Genomic DNA, 15,982 nt, shown 5'->3' with positions numbered 1-15,982 from the left:
ACAAGAGGACACATCTGTTTGCACAAGGCTCTTGTGATAGTGTAGAATGTGCTTTCTCTTTGTGTTTTCATGCCAAGCCCATCAGTGTCAGAAGAGGAAGGGGTGGGGGTGGGTGGGGAGGGAAATGATGCTTTCATGTGTTGCTGTTGAGTTGTACCAATGACTTGTTTGAAGTGTTGCTGCCTAGATTAAGATGTATTGCAACCAGAGCTCCATGACTTCAGTGATATTTGTTATGCAAAATAAAAATGTCTTGACTAATAACTAGAAGAGCTTTTGTTTATTCAGTGACTGAAGGATCAAAACTAAACAGGAAGTTAACTGAGGTGGTGCTTTATTAAGCTTTTTAATCATGGTAGCCACTTCTGGCTTGTAACAACAGAAAACCGTGTTAGTTTGAAATGAAGGTCACAGCTAACAAAAGTTCATGCCAAAGGACATTGCAATTATCACTCAGTACTGTGAAATTAGGATTTAGCTAGATGGTAACTTGTGTTACTGTTTGGTGCTTTACAAATAGGTAAATGACAAATGTTGCTCTTAAAATGTTAGAGTACCGCGGATACATTTAGCAGAGGAAGCCCAATTAAACAAACTGCACGGGACCCATTTCTCCAACTAAAAAGCTGCATCTTCACTGTAGTCCACCCGCTCGAGCAGCAGAAGCATCTCGAAATGCATGGTCTGAGGGAACAGATCCACAGTCATGGATCGTACTGGACGGAATGGAGCTCCGTGAACTCTGTTTGATGGAGCTCTGCACAGACTGAAGACGACAATTCCAAAGTTGGAGTCAGTTTAAGTTTTTTTTTTTTTTTTTTTTTAATCATAGCTGGGATGCAAAAAAAAATTTTTTTGGCTTTTTTCTATTATAAAATCACTTACTCAATGAAGTTGGTCATTGCTGCCTTGGCATTGCACGACACATAAACCAGCCTCTTTAAATGCTCTGCTCTCCTGATGGCGAGTACCACCTTGGAGTCTGTAATCAAGAAAACCTCTCTTAATACAACCATCTTAAACTGAGTACATCTTACCTTTTGCTCGCTGTATCGTGTACTCACGTAGGCCTGCTCTCGGTGGATCCACGATGGCTGTGATGTTGGGTGAAACGAGTGCATTGAGGATGCTGGGGAAGACATCCTCGGCTTTTCCACAGTGAAACTCAACATTACTAAGACCTTAAAGTACAAAATAAAAGAAGGGAGGGAGGGATACAGTACTCATACAGTTACAAAAGTTAATCACGTCAATCCCAAAACTAATCCACAGTAATGACCCATATGTGAGGATTTCCAGGGACTTACCGTTGAGCTTTGCATTAACTTTGGCATCCTCCACTGCTTCCTGGCACATCTCGATCCCAATCACCTTTTTTACTCTCTGGGGAAAAAAAGTGGGAGGGAAAAAACCCTGTCAGGAGTCCATATTGAAGAAGAAGAAGAAGAAACAGCCTTTATTGTCCCACAGAGGGGAAATTTGGGTGTAACAGCAGCCGCAGTTATTATAAATATAAATAAAGATATAATAATTCACACTATTAAGAAAAGAATATATATAAAATCAACAAACAATATTAACCTAATACTACTAATAATAATAACACTATATACAATGTACATGATGTGCCTGTGTGTTGAACCTTAACAGGCCGGACTATTTACAGTATATTATATATTATCCTACATTGTGTAGGCTATTGTGGTTTTTGTTGGGAGCAGTGATGGTTATACAGTCTTACAGCTGCTGGGAGGAAGGATCTGCGGTAACGCTCCTTTGTGCATTTAGGATGCAGCAGTCTGTCACTGAAGGAGCTCTCCAGCTCAGCAACAGTTTCATGCATGGGATGGGAGACCTTGTCCATCAGTGATGTTATTTTGGTCAGAGTCCTTCTGTCTCCCACCACCTGCACTGAGTCGAGAGGACATCCTAGGACAGAGCTGGCTTTCCTGATGAGCTTGTCTATCCTCTTCCTCTCAGCTGTAGACAAGCTGCTGCTCCAACATACTGCTGCATAGAAGATGGCTGATGCCACCACAGAGTCATAGAAGGTCTTCAGGAGTGTCCCCTGCACTCCAAAAGACCTCAGCCTTCTCAGCAGGTAGAGTCTGCTCTGACCCTTCCTGTAGAGCGCATCAGTGTTATGAGTCCAGTCCAGTTTATTGTTTAGGTGAACACCCAGGTACTTATAAGAGTCCACTATCTCAATGTCCACTCCCTGGATGTTCACCGGTGTCCGTGTGGTGGGTCTGCGCCTGCGGAAATCCACCACCAGCTCCTTGGTTTTAGCGGCGTTGATCAGGAGGTGGTTCCGCTGGCACCAGTCCACAAAGTCCTGAGTCCACTGTCTGTACTCTGAGTCATCCTCACCTGTGATGAGGCCAACTATGGCAGAGTCGTCAGAGAACTTCTGCAGATGGCAGCGTGGGGAGTTGATGGAGAAGTCTGCAGTGTAGAGGGTGAAGAGGAACGGTGCCAGCACAGTTCCCTGTGGGGCCCCCGTACTGCAGACCAGCCTGTCAGAGACACAGCCCTGTGTCCTCACGTACTGTGGGCGGTCAGTGAGGTAGTCCAGTATCCACTCGGAGATGTGGTGGTCCACTCCTGACAGTTCCAGCTTGTCTCTCAGAAGTCCTGGCTGGATGGTGTTAAAAGCACTGGAGAAATCAAAGAACATGATCCTCACAGTGCTTCCAGGCTTCTCCAGGTGGGTCAGAGCTCGGTGCAGGAGGTAGATGATGGCGTCATCCACCCCGATGCCAGGCCGGTAGGCGAACTGCAGCGGGTCCAACGAAGACGACACCATGAGGCGTAGATGGTTGAGGACCAGCCTCTCGAGGGTCTTCATTAGATGCGATGTCAGGGCTACCGGCCTGTAGCTGCTAAGATCCTTTGGATGTTTGGTCTTTGGTACCGGTACTACACAGGAGGTCTTCCACAGTTGTGGTACTTTCCCCAGCTTCAAGCTCAGGTTGAACATGTATCCCATGATGCCACACAGCTGATCTGCGCAGCACCTCAGGAGCCTGGAGCTGATGCCGTCTGGACCAGCAGCCTTTCGCACCTTGATTTTACGTAGCTCCTTCCTCACATGATGAGTTGAGAGGGACAAGATGGAGGTGGGGGATGGGGGTTGTGAGATGGAGTCCTCAGAAGTGAAGGGGGTGGGTGATGGCTGAGAGCTGAGAGGTGTGAGGTCCCAAGAAGAAGAAAGGTTGGCAGTCATTAAAGATGGTGGGGCTGACAGCAGGGGGGACTGGGCTGGGGGAGGGGTGGGTGGCTGGTCAAACCTGTTAAAGAACTGGTTCAGGTTGTTAACCCACTCTAAGTCTCCCACAACCCTAGGGCTTGGTTTGTGGCCTGAAATTGAGTTCAAACTCCTCCAAACCCCACTGATGTTGCTCTGCTGTAGCTGGTCCTCCATCTTCTTCCTGTAGATGTTTTTTCCATCCCTGATTTTCCTTCTCAGATCCTTCTGCACGGCTCTCAGCTCCTCCTTATTTCCTGATCTAAAGGCTCTCTTCTTCTCCTCCAGGAGAGCCTTTATTTCAGAGGTGATCCAGGGTTTGTTGTTTGAAAAACACCGTACCCTCCTGGTGGGCACAGTGTTTTCCACGCAGAAATTGATGTAATCAGTGATGCAGTCCGTGATGCTGTCGATGTCCTCCCCATGAGGGGCACAAAGCTCTTCCCACACAGTGGAGCTAAAGCAGTCTCTCAGAGCTTCTTCAGTCTCCTCAGACCATTTCTTCACTGTGTGTGTCACAACTGGTTCTCTGTGTACCAAGGGTTTGTACACAGGCTGGAGATGAACCAGGTTGTGATCTGAGCCCCCCAGGGGAGGCAGAGGTGATGAGCTGTATGCCTCCTTGATGTTGGCATACAGTAGATCCAGTGTGTTGGTATTCCTGGTGTGGCAGGTGACATACTGGGTGAAGGTGGGGAGAGTGGAGGACAGGGAGACGTGGTTAAAGTCCCCTGAGATCAGAAAGAGGGCCTGTGGGTGCTGTGTTTGGAGTCTGCTGGTAGTAGCATGGAGGACATCGCAGGCTGCAGCAGCGTTAGCAGAGGGCGGCACATACACAGTTATCACAATAACATGTGAAAACTCCCGAGGAAGATAGTGCGGTCTCATACCAACAGCGAGCAGTTCAATGTCCTTACTGCAGAGCGTCTCTTTGATGGTTAGATGTCTGGAGTTGCACCATCTATCGTTCACAAACACAGCCAGACCCCCGCCCCTCGTCTTACCACTCTCCTTGGTTCGGGGTCCGGGGTTAGCTCGGTTAGCCATGTCTCCGTCAGGCACATGAGGCTGCTCTCCCGGTAGCTCCTTTGATGTCGCGTTAGCGCCGCCAGCTCGTCCACTTTGTTGGGAAGAGATCTCACGTTTCCCATGATGATGGACGGGATGACGGGCCTGTACCTTCTCCCCTGGCAACGACGACCTATGCCCGCACGTCTCCCGCGTCTCTTCCTTCTCAGTTCGCGGGGAATATCGAGTCGTTCAGCAGGAGTAGGCACAGCGGAGCACCCGATGGAGATCAGCTGGTCCCGAGAGTAAACAATAGGAGCGTGGCCACTCTCGCAGTCTCCAAACATAAACACCATAAAAAGGGTAAATAAAAACAAAGTTTTCCAGAAAAAAGTCTGCTCCATCATGAGGAAAAAGAGCAGAAGATACAGAAACACAAAAACACATCTAATACTAAACAAAATGAGAAAAAACACGGAATTAGTGCGGAGCTGCTGAAACTGGCTGCCTGCTCGCGCGGCGCCGGAAGTGAAAAAAGGAACAGCTCAGATTTAGAGAACTTTGTTATTCCACCATGTGTTCTGGTTCTTTGTATGGCAAAATGCTGCATGAATAAAGAGAAAATGCACACAATACCAACATGTCTGCTTTATCACAAATGTACATATGGTTAATACAAAAATTTTTTTACCTTAGCCAGAGAGATGCCAATGGTTCCTGTCCCACAGCACACATCCAGTACTGTGCTGTCCTGATCCAGCTGGGCCCATTCCCCCACAGCAGAGTAGAGCACCTCTGCAGCTCCTGTATTCACCTAGCACACAGAAACAGAGAATGCTAATGGAGGCCAAAAACCTGCTGGAAAAGCTGGAAAAAAAAAAAAACTGGCACCATCATCTCCTGCACCTAAGTGTCTTAGCTACAGAGTAATGAGAGAAATTTATAAAATTCACAGTCACTCATGTGCTGCCATTAACAGTAGGAGAATATCTCCCACAATCTCCTGGAAAAAGATAATATGGACGCTTTGTGTGAAGGATATTCTTAAGTTAACCCCTGTATTTTTAACGATTTCCAAATTTAAAAAGGCGGAGTGCAGTGATCTGTCTTGCATTTGCTGCCGTTTGTTTTGGCTCTGCGATGGCCCTCAAAGCCTAGCTGCTTGTTGACAGTGCAGAGTTGTACCGTTTCTCCTCATCTGGAGATCTAACACAGTGAGACCATGCCTACATAACGTGTTCACTTGCCCTCACAGAAGGGTGATGGTCCATGATAACTCTATCCATATTTTACACTATTCATCGGCATCTCCTGAACAATTCTTTCTGCAAAGAGGCCACACCCGGTATCACCATGATTTCTAGAACATCCAGCTTTTGCTCTTCCTTACCTGGAAGAATGAATGAGGAGAAATCCTGAATTTTAAACCCAGCATTTCTTCCTGAATGCAGGTCTCTCCAGCCACCAGCTCACAGGGGAGATCCTCTGGGTTTGGAGATTTCCTTCACAGCCCAAAAATAAATAAATAAATAAAAAATGCAAGAAGACACAATATTATTCAGATGGCATCCAGTCATTAAATTCATATATGTTATGACTTCACCTTTGGCCCTCTCTAACAAAGTACAGAGAGGTCACTCCGCTGTCTTTCCCCTCTCCTTCTGTGAAGTACTCCTTCATGGAAGTCTTTAAAGCACTGAGTTCCTTTTCCTCGAGTTTCTAAGAGTCATTGAAGAAATAAAACAACTTAAAAAGGAAGAACTTTAACAATATGGGGTACTGGTTTAGTGTCAATATTTCATCACCTGTGGATTGAAGAACACCATGGCCATGGCTTGTTTGGTCCTCGTAGTACGTACAGTCAGCTGCTTCCAGTGTCCTTCATATGTCTCAGGGCTGTACACAGAGTATGGAGTTGTCCTGTTTGCAAAATCACAGCAAGAATGAGCACATAGCCACTTTTTGAAATAATTTGGGCAGCTTATATTTTTGGTTAGAATACGACTTATTTGTACCATCTTTCGCAAACACACATCTTCACATGTATGTTGTAAATTTGAGCCTTTATTTAACTTAAAAAAAATTAGTTTGAACTAATTTTTCTAAGCCTCTTTAGGTCACCAAATTAAGCTATTTCGCTATCATCTCCCCTTGTAGATTCTCATAAGCACATAATACCACCTGATGAACTTCTGAAACTCGCTGACGACCTTCTTGGCCTCAGCCGGCACGTGGCACGTATCAGCCGGCCCCACCACAGCACAGGAGCCTCCTTTGTATTTCCCCAGGCGGAAACCGATGGTTTTATCCTCGCCATCTGCACCCACCGATATGAGGAACTCACACTTGTTTCTGTACTCTGTCTGCCATGATCAGAAACAGGGTCAGATTTAAAGACGTGAAAAAAGCTGAGAGATTGTAAAATAGAAACTTTATTCTGTTTTATTTTGCATTTTTTGTGTTTTTATCTTGTGGTTTCATCCTGTTTTTCCCACTGCTGCACAAATAAAGCGACTGGTTTAACGATACCTGTGTAGGAGACGGTCGAATGGCTTCCAGAGGACAGCACATGTTGTTGTATTTCCCCTTCTGTGCAAACAGCCATGGCACCATGGCTTTGTTGGTGCTGCCGATCTCTCTGAAAGGAAGCATAAAGGTTTAACTTACTGAAAAGCAGAATATCACCTATAAATAAGACCAGGTGTGCTGGTAAACACGGCACCAAATCTGTATTATATTCCACCTACTTGGCCAACTTCTGCAGAACCGCCACCACCTCCTGCTCCTTCCTCCTCAGCTGCTCTTCATAAGGCACGTTCCACAGAGGAGTCACCACATTGGCTATCTGGACACTGAGCGCCTCCTCTTCCTCATCCCCCTCTGTTCGTTTGGATGGGGGGTGCCCTCCTGCACTTCCCCCCTCCTCCGTCTTCCTCTTCCTCAGGATGGGGTCTGCCTTGGGTTTGGCCAGCTTGACACTCAGCACCTGGCCCTTCCACTGCATGCCGTGCACCATCTTCATGGCTTTGTCACGCTCCTCCTCATTCTTAAAGGTGACGAAAGCAAACGTCTGCCTGCCGAACAGCTTGATTTTGTGCGGGTTAAGGCCGTGTTTGGCCAGGAACTTCTTCAGGTCATTGAAGCCTACGAACTTGGGCAGATTCCTGATCTCCACTTTGTAGATCTCGGATGTGAACAGGTCTTCTTTGATGTAGCGGTACATGCCAGGGTCAGGAGCTGCCTCGCCCTCCTCTTCAGCTTGAGCATCAGGCTTGGCAGCATCATCTTGGGAATCACGGGAGAGGTCAACGGGCTTCTCCTCCAACGAGGGTGGAGTGACGGCCACTGGGCTGCTACTGACCTCTGCCATCACTGCTGATTCCTAAAGCACCAAACAACAAGTAGACCTGTTAGGAGCATTCATGGAGTTAAAACACGGTTTAGGAGAATGTGTAACTTTCAAATAACGCTTATGTTTACAACGTAATGTAGTAGGTACCTGCAAATCTGCAAGGAGCACCAGTGGCACGGCAAGAATTTTGACCAGAGATTGCTGAGAGCTTGCACCATTTTATCAGTGAATATGTTTTTAACTATTATGCTTCCAAAATTTACTGCATCAATGTCTGAGTATATACAAACATTACAAATTAAAATTAAAATTAGGGTTTATCGTATGCAGGTGTTATCCAACATCTGTTTCCATGGAAATGCGAATTTCACTACAAATCCCAATAGTTTTCATCAGCTTTGATGAGCTCAAATCATTTGCTATGAACAAAACAACAACAACAACAAAAAACGGGGCCAAAGTTTTGTATTATTCTGATGGCTAATGAAAAAACTACATATGAGGACCCCGCCTTAATTGTGCACTTCTGTAATGCAAAGTCTGGACCATAAAAGTCACTCTCATTAGAATTGCCATATCTCAGTCAATTTGTTGAATTTTTCAATAATTCAAAAGGCTTAGTGCTTCTGAGTCTCAGAGGCTTCCATTAAACCAAAAAAAGAAAAGAAAAATCTGATGAACTGAGGATTTTTATTAATGGTGCATATGTAAAACAGTACGTTTATTCTAAATCCAGAGTACATGTATGCACTGCTTTAAAGTAATGAAGTTCTGGTTTTATGGCAAACTGAAAGACTTCGTATTAGCTCGAGGAGGAAGTTGCGCTCTGTGTTGTTTAGAGGAAACGACATTAGCATTTTTAATACTTTAACGCTTTTTGCGGTGTGCTCTTTATCACCAACGTGTAACGACAATCTCTTACCGTCCCGTGTCTCTCTGTATTTACTTTCAGCACCGCTTCTGTCTAAGAAGCGCCGCCATATTGGTTCAACCACGTGTAGCTCAACCTATGAACTTTGTTAAAGGGACAGGCGTCATTTCGGGGCGCGCGGGAGTTTCTGTTTTTCGTACCTTGGCTACTTTCATATGGTTACTTTGTGCTTGATTACACTTGTATACAATGTTCTTCCTTTTTGTCTGGACAAGGAAATGTGGCTGGCAGGTCAAATACACAACACGTAAGGTAATACCATAATAGTGTAGCTCAAAACTACCGCGCAATTTCACAGAAAATGTCTATTTAAAAGAGTCTGTTCATATTTAGATTGCATAAATTTGGCTTTAACCCCCGGCAAGTGTTCTACAACAGTTTTATGCCACTGATATCTCAAAATGCCTCCCTTTGGCTCTATTGTCTCTTTATTGTCATGTAATTAATGTCTGGATTACAGATTATTGTTTAGTTCACCTGCTGTTCACAACAAGAAAGGAACATCCAAAAGATGATTGATCCATTCCACTTTTAGTATTTCAACCCCAACTATGTGCATTAAAAACTATTGTGTACATCTATAGTAATGTTATGAACATAACTATAGATGTACACAACAGATTATCAGCTTAGTCCCACAGAGGTTTCCGCAAATACTGTTTGTGAATACTAAACACATTAGAAACTGGGGTCATCTTCTTTCAGTTGTTTCCTTTAGGGGTTGTCACAACTGATCACCTGCCTCCATCTCACCCTGTCCCTAGCATCCTCCTCTGTCACACCAACCCCCTCTGTGTGTCCTCCTTCACTAGAACATGCAGTATGGCCTTTCTGAGTTCCTCCTGCCCGACAGCTCCATCTTCAACATGCTTTGTCCAGTATATCCAGTATCCCTCCTCTACACATGCCCAAACCATCTCAGCCTTGCCTCTCTAACTTTGTCTCCAAAATGCTCAGCTCGAGCTGTCCCTCTGATATACTCAGTCCTGTAATCTTGTCCATGCTGGTCATTCCCAACAAAAATCTCAGCATCTTCAGCGCTGTCTCCTGTCTTTTTGTCTGAGCCACCGTCTCCAATCCATACATCACAGCAGGTCTTACTACCAGCTTGTAAACCTTCCTTTTCCTGCTGTCCTTCTGTCACCACTCACCTCTGACACTCTGTCTCCAACCACACCATCCTGCCTGAACTCTGCCTGGAGCCTATCCCTATGATAGCTGGGAACTGTGCACACAAGATTAAAAAAATATATAATCTTATGGAACCTGTTGAGATCCATATAGTATAAATATTTGCATGTATTACAGCTGTAGGCGACTTAGTAAATATTATGGCTAATATTTATTAAATGACGTTACATTTTTTGACACAGTACAAGCTGTCACGTTTTTCTATTACAATAATATCGCAGAAAGTAAATACGCGAAAAGATTTTGTGCAGAGGGATCTCCCTGCGCGTGCGTGCCGTCACAGCGTGAGTGCGGCCGTACGTAGAGACCTCGGCGCGCGAAAGCTGTAGCAGGAAGTGAGAGAAGCTAAAGGAGAACGGCGGCCAGTTTGGGATTTGAATCTCTCAGTTTACTCCCATAATCTGCAAACATCTACAATAATATGGCAGACCCAAAGGTGAGGTCTATCGCTCCAGTTCATCTAATGCTCCATGGTTGCTCGGAAATAGGAATTTCCTGACAAACGTTTTTCGTGTATTTTAATTTGTCAAAGTTTGGAAAGGAAGCCGTGAGCCAGAAATGTCGACAATCATTTTGTCTTTAGTGATGCTACGAAAAGCAAATTCATATATTTTCGGTGCTGTAAAAGGTCACGAGAAGCCAGCAGACTCTTAATAATGCACATCGTAACCGCTGTAAAATTTTCCACTCTTTAACACTTCCGTTACAGCTCACGGCTGCGTGCTAACAAGTGTGGAGCCAGTGAGCGTGTTAACATTGGCCTCATACTGTGACCGTTAGCACAGGGAGGTGATGTACGCGGGAATGTCGGTGCTTTTACAACACAGTCACAACCGTCGGTGCTTTAAAATGGCTATTTTTTCAGTTTGTATACACCACACTAACTCAGGACAACGAGGTTAGCTAGGTTGCTTGCCTTTGTCTGTCGAGCACAACGCTTGCTAACATTAGTTAGCTAATGTTAGCTCTAATAGCAGGGCGCCGTTTGTGGACAGTTAACGGTAACGGTGTTGCATTATTGAATATACTGAAAATCACTCTCAAGTTAATGGAAAATAAAAATACAGCAGTCGTGCTCCATGTATCAAAAAAGAAAAAAGAAAAACGCCCGAAGAGTAGCTCCAGGCTAGCCGGCTAGTGAAAGGCCTCAATCTGAAAGCAGCTAGGCAAGTTCACAATGAGTTGTCTCAGAAAAAATAAAGTTGTACAAGTATTTGATGACAGCGAGAAAGTAAAATGCATCTGCAACTTTAGCAGAGTTTTAAAGTATCCGAGCTAGTAACCATATCAAATAAAATATACCACTGTTGCTTTATATTTAATAAGTTAAGTGGTGTGAGAGTAGGGTTATCTGTTAGCCGAGACTTTAGCGGTACATTGGATTAGTGCTATCTTGCTATGCGGCTAGTTGGTGAATGCTGCAGACAAAGCTAGAGGCAGGTGAGAGAGAAGTGTCCGTCTAATATCCGTTAATTGATGGTTGTCCTATCTCAGGCTGAGTTTAGCACTTTTCCACTCGCACACATAATTTTAGTGGATGGCGCCTTTGTCCTCATTCACGGTTTAATGTTAAACGCATTTGTTGTTGGCTATATTGTTTTGGAGAACCTTTGGATAAGTGGATGCATGGATGTGCAGCAGTAGTAAAAAGCTACATTGGTTAACACTGAACTGCGTTTAACTCTATTGAAGCGTTCATCCCCTGTGGGTCATTATTGAGTTTGAAGAATGACACTGACCAAAACCTCATGTATAATTACTACAGTGTACTTTATGTTAAACTTTAGAAAAAAGCAAAGTTCTCTGGAGTTAATTTAATGTACTTTTCCTCTTAGGACCAGGAAGACCACGACACCACTGCAGATGGTGCAGAAGACTCTAATCATGATCCCCACTTTGAGCCCATTGTGTCTCTTCCTGAGCAGGATGTGAAAACATTAGAAGAGGATGAGGAGGAGCTCTTTAAAATGTATGTTGCTTACCATGTGGCTGTACTAATGGAGACATATTAATAAGTGGTTTCCTAATACTGAGGTGTCCTGCTGTTTTCACAGGCGGGCCAAACTATATCGTTTTGCCTCCGAGAACGACCCACCAGAGTGGAAAGAGAGAGGAACTGGAGATGTCAAGCTGCTGAAACACAAAGAGAAGGGCACAATCCGCCTCCTGATGAGGAGAGATCGAACTTTAAAGATCTGTGCCAATCATCACAGTGAGTCAAGATGATAAAGCTGCTGTCATTGCTATTTATGTCATGACAACAATTGGCCGTATGTAACCCGAATAACATTTCTGAGTTGCAGTATAGGTGGAGTGGTGAGAAAATGTTATTTAAAGCCTACCTGCATATGCTAACTTGTGTGTCCAAGTACGTTTGGCTTGTCTTTATTTTCTGATGTATGTGTAAGTATACAGACCACAGCCACAGAGTCGCCACGTGATCCTTTCCCATCCCTACAATGTTTATATGTGTCAGATCCCTGGTATTAGTGGCAACAACAGAACTGTAGATGAGAGAACTGGGGGGGGGGGGGGGGGGGTTATTTGAAACAGTCCAAACTATGATGTTCTTTGTTTGGCCTGAGATACATCAGCATTGTACTCACCCCTCCACTCCTGAGTAGAGGTGCACCTGATATGAAAAGTCCCTTTAGTGACCATGCTCATTTGTACCCTTCATGTATTCTTGTGAACTTCAGTTATACCAACGATGGAGCTGAAGCCCAATGCTGGCAGTGACAGAGCATGGGTGTGGAACACATTAGCGGATTATGCAGATGAATGCCCCAAACCTGAACTTCTGGCAATACGCTTTTTAAATGCAGAAAGTAAGTATTTATTCATCCAATCCAATATTGCACATTAATTCTCCCCGACTTCTTTAACTTGGATTTTACATTAAATGTTCTGTTTACAGATGCTCAGAAGTTCAAGGTGAAGTTTGACGAGTGCAAGGAGGAAGTCAGAAAACATCTAGAGCAAACAGGTACATGGAGCCTAAATGTTTTGGGATTTTTCCTAATCAAACGTGAATTTTTTTGAGATGCAAGTTAAGTAAAACAGCTTTCTCAACACAAACTAGTTCAAAATGTAGATCACTTCAGCATTAGATAGGAGTTATCATTAATTTTACATGGGAACATGTCATTAACCAGTATTTTTAGAACCCATTTTTCTAAGGTTAAAGTAATTTGTATTGACAGGTGTTGCATGCAGACACACTCTGTTCTCTGCTGCCCACTTCAGCTGGGGACTTTTTCTGTCTGCTATATGAACATGCAGAATGTAACACTTTACTGGTTTTCTAAAAGGCTGGTATCGGTATGTTCTGCTACATTACGCCTCAGCTTTCACACACCCATGCTGTCCATGTCATTGACATACCGTCACGTAACTATGATGGTATGTTGAGATGCAGAGCCAGTCTCTTCCCGCATGGCATGAATAAGATATTGAAATTATTTTTTTCATGAAAATAATCTCTTATTACAGATCTGATAGCGGCAAAAGCTTAACAACCCCTTGATCAGTTTTGTATGCATTCCAAATCATTAATTTAATTCTTCTTTGACTGTAGAACTGTGTGTGCACTGAAGGTCGTTGTCTTTCTTTGTGACCCCCTTTCTCTTGAGATTCAGCTCAGGTTCAGGTTTTCTTTGTTATTTGCTGGTTAAACATAAAAATAGATTAATTCCTGGCTCAAATGCAGCCAAATGGGTTCAATCTGTGATACTGCCACCATCATGCCTTATATCGGATGAGCTTCTGAAGTTGGAATGCACTTTTTTTTTTTTTTATTTAAATCAAGAATTTCTATTTTGTTTTAATCCATCCACAAAACTTTGTTAAAACAGGCTTTTGGTTCATCTTCATGATCTTTAGCAAACTGCTGATGGGCAGAATTCTTTCTCAAGTATTAGTGGCTCTTCTCCCTGCACATCGTTGTGAATGGGTTCTCCTGATGGTAGGCTCATGAACATTAACCAGTGTGTGAGAGCTGTTGCTTTGTTATACCTGGCTCTTGGAGTGATATTGCTGGTTGAACACTCCTGTGGAAGATAACAGTGGTCATGAATTGCCTTCATTTGTACACAGTCTTACTGGATTGGTGGAGTTTTGTAACCATTTCACCCCGATGAGCATCAACAGCTCTCTTTCTGAGGTCCCCTAAGATCTCCTTTTTTGTGCCTTGATAAATTTCTACAAACATTTGGAGCCCACTCACACCTGATCAGCATTCCAGTGACTGTAAGCATCTGAGGTTCACATGCTTGTGCCTCTTACAGATATGCAGTATTGGACCATCTTCCTCAGTAAACACATAAATGACCAAGTCTACATTTGTTTATTGGATTATCCTTGTTTATTTTGATAATTTGTGTGAAAATCTAATGAGGTTGTGGGTAATCTTTATACAACACATGAAAAATTAAAAGCTGCCAGGGTTCCAGTCAGAAAAAACTCACTAGTGAAATTCTCAGCCCGGCATAGTGCCGGGCGATCAAGCGCTGGCTAGACCCCTGGCTGCAGAATGCAGCTGAGTGTAAGATGCATTGCTTTTTAGTTAACGGCACCTTTCCCCGTTTTTGCCACAGGCAACACCGATAGTGCAAACAAGGTGGCAGAGAAGCTGGAGGAACTCTCTGTGAAAGACAAAACATCAGAGGAAAAGAAGGAAGAGGAGAAAAAGGAGACTAAGAAGGATGAGAAGGAGGTGGTGAAAGATGAGAAGAATTGAGACCAAGAACTTGCTTTTGCTGATCTTCAATTTATCGGTTTTTCCTCTTTTTCTACAATAGACTCTAAATGAACTGAATTTGGACACTTGCATAATATTATTAGGTTTTCTTTTTATTTGTTTTGCCTCAAGATCACAAGTCCTTGATGCCAATGGGGGAAAAAATACACGATAGCAATTTTCTGGAAAAAAAAACAAAACAAAGAAGTCCTTTCCCACCCCTCCTTTGCACCATGGAATGCCACGCTTTCCATCCTTGTCATCTACACTTCAATGTTACTTCTGACAAACTGTGAAGAGGCTTGTGATAGTGATGATTCCCACATTGGGGTATTTTTTTTTTTTTTTTGGTTTGTTTGTTTTTGATATTCTGATAAAGAGTTTGTTTGTAGAGGGAGAGGATAATGTAGCCTGCTCCTCGGCAGTGCGGGGTCATTGACCAGGTATTACAGAGGTGCATTTTAAGTACAAAATCCCATGTTTGCATCTCAGTGCACCGCCTTGCCCTGTCCACTGCTAATGCTTCCACTGTTAGAGACAACAAGGTGAAGACTTCGGTGGATGCCTTTTGCAGAAATAGTTCCTTCTTTGATCAGTTCCATTTGGAACTGATTGGAAGAGGAATCCACTCCAGAAAGTTGAGGGGCATCAGATGAGTGGTGCAGTGTGCACTGATGGCTGACCGATAGGAGATGAGATGCACTTAGCTAAGTTTTTGGGTTTTTTTTGTTTTTTGTTTTTTTTCCTGACAAACATCAAGTCCAAAGTAAACAGTCCATCGGTTTGGTGCAGCTATGCTCTGACTTAAGTTCCTCACTAGTAAATCAAGTTTGTATTGTTTAGATCATAACATTCCCAGACTTTAAAGCATGTAGAGTATATGTAACAGAGTGTGCCCTATTTGATCTGTGTGCTCACCTCCCTCTCCTTTTCTTTCCACTAATTGAGTTCTTAACCTTGCCTCTAAAGTGCATCTAAGTGCCAGTGCATCTGTAAATATGAGTATGGATGAAATGTTGCTTTTCATTTGCACACAAATGATTTGAAATGTTTCTTCCAACTTCAAATAAAAGCTGTCAGACATGTTTGCATTCATATTCTCATTAGCAAGAATGGATCTGATTCAAAGAGTCGGAAACTTTATTTATTCTGTGCAGGTCATTGGGAAATATTTCCTCTTCACAAAAATAACGCATGTACAGTTACAGTATATTCTTCATTTGAATACATATTGAACTTTCTATACGAGTTTCAGAAAACAAGTCAGCTGACTGTCAGGAATGGCCCCTGACCTGCAGTGATGTCCATCCCAGAAAAAGAACATCGGACTAATGGCAGTCATCTTAAAGAGGAATGACATCGATTAGCTCTTTCGATATGTGGTCAAACAGGGGTCTGGGAGTCATGATCGATCAGCTTTTTCAGGAAACTCAGCAGCTATTGGTCTAGTCTAGTGTTTTAAGATGTTCCACTTTGCCATTTTACTGACAGAATTTCCAAAGAAACTAGCCCTGT

General features: G+C 43.5%; 2 protein-coding genes and 1 non-coding gene across 4 annotated transcripts; 2 read left to right on the top strand and 1 right to left on the bottom strand.

The window, feature by feature from the left end:
• Positions 1-265: 265 nt before the first annotated feature.
• Positions 266-8,611, bottom strand: trmt2a (tRNA methyltransferase 2A). 2 transcript variants are annotated; one of them, XM_030737658.1, is made up of 12 exons: positions 8,530-8,611; positions 7,003-7,637; positions 6,785-6,893; positions 6,437-6,618; positions 6,061-6,175; positions 5,859-5,974; positions 5,646-5,757; positions 4,947-5,069; positions 1,308-1,383; positions 1,065-1,181; positions 886-982; positions 266-766 (listed from the first exon to the last, which is right to left on the bottom strand). In XM_030737658.1, the coding sequence occupies exons 2-12, from the start codon at positions 7,623-7,625 to the stop codon at positions 619-621; spliced, it is 1,818 nt and encodes a 605-aa protein (XP_030593518.1). In that variant the 5' UTR covers positions 7,626-7,637; positions 8,530-8,611; the 3' UTR covers positions 266-618. The 2 variants fall into 2 exon arrangements, with proteins under 2 accessions (XP_030593518.1, XP_030593519.1); XM_030737659.1 differs by lacking the exon at positions 8,530-8,611 and adding an exon at positions 7,755-8,221.
• Positions 8,612-10,009: 1,398 nt separating this feature from the next.
• On the top strand, positions 10,010-15,552 carry ranbp1 (RAN binding protein 1). The gene is made up of 6 exons (XM_030737755.1): positions 10,010-10,165; positions 11,565-11,698; positions 11,784-11,941; positions 12,429-12,557; positions 12,647-12,715; positions 14,325-15,552. The coding sequence occupies exons 1-6, from the start codon at positions 10,151-10,153 to the stop codon at positions 14,465-14,467; spliced, it is 648 nt and encodes a 215-aa protein (XP_030593615.1). The 5' UTR covers positions 10,010-10,150; the 3' UTR covers positions 14,468-15,552.
• On the top strand, positions 12,942-13,070 carry LOC115786385 (small nucleolar RNA SNORA77). Its single transcript, XR_004020414.1, has one exon. It is a non-coding gene; the product is annotated as a small nucleolar RNA SNORA77 (small nucleolar RNA).
• Positions 15,553-15,982: the final 430 nt, after the last annotated feature.

Source organism: Archocentrus centrarchus, chromosome 9, assembly GCF_007364275.1.
Source record: "Archocentrus centrarchus isolate MPI-CPG fArcCen1 chromosome 9, fArcCen1, whole genome shotgun sequence".
NCBI lineage: Eukaryota > Metazoa > Chordata > Actinopteri > Cichliformes > Cichlidae > Archocentrus > Archocentrus centrarchus.
Note: the sequence above shows the minus strand (reverse complement) of the source record. Positions and strands in the feature narration are given on the sequence as shown.

What these genes read in the sequence shown, in the direction of transcription:
- trmt2a (XM_030737658.1), bottom strand. Translation starts at nt 7,625, where the DNA reads ATGGCAGAGGTCAGTAGCAGCCCAGTGGCCGTCACTCCACCCTCGTTG. An exon ending in CTCCTCATTCATTCTTCCAG is followed by an intron (nt 5,070 to 5,645) that starts GTAAGGAAGAGC and finishes TCTGTGTGCTAG; the next exon opens with GTGAATACAGGAGCTGCAGA. An exon ending in TCCACCGAGAGCAGGCCTAC is followed by an intron (nt 983 to 1,064) that starts GTGAGTACACGA and finishes TCTTGATTACAG; the next exon opens with ACTCCAAGGTGGTACTCGCC.
- ranbp1 (XM_030737755.1), top strand. An exon ending in ACGCTTTTTAAATGCAGAAA is followed by an intron (nt 12,558 to 12,646) that starts GTAAGTATTTAT and finishes TTCTGTTTACAG; the next exon opens with ATGCTCAGAAGTTCAAGGTG. An exon ending in AAAACATCTAGAGCAAACAG is followed by an intron (nt 12,716 to 14,324) that starts GTACATGGAGCC and finishes TTTTTGCCACAG; the next exon opens with GCAACACCGATAGTGCAAAC.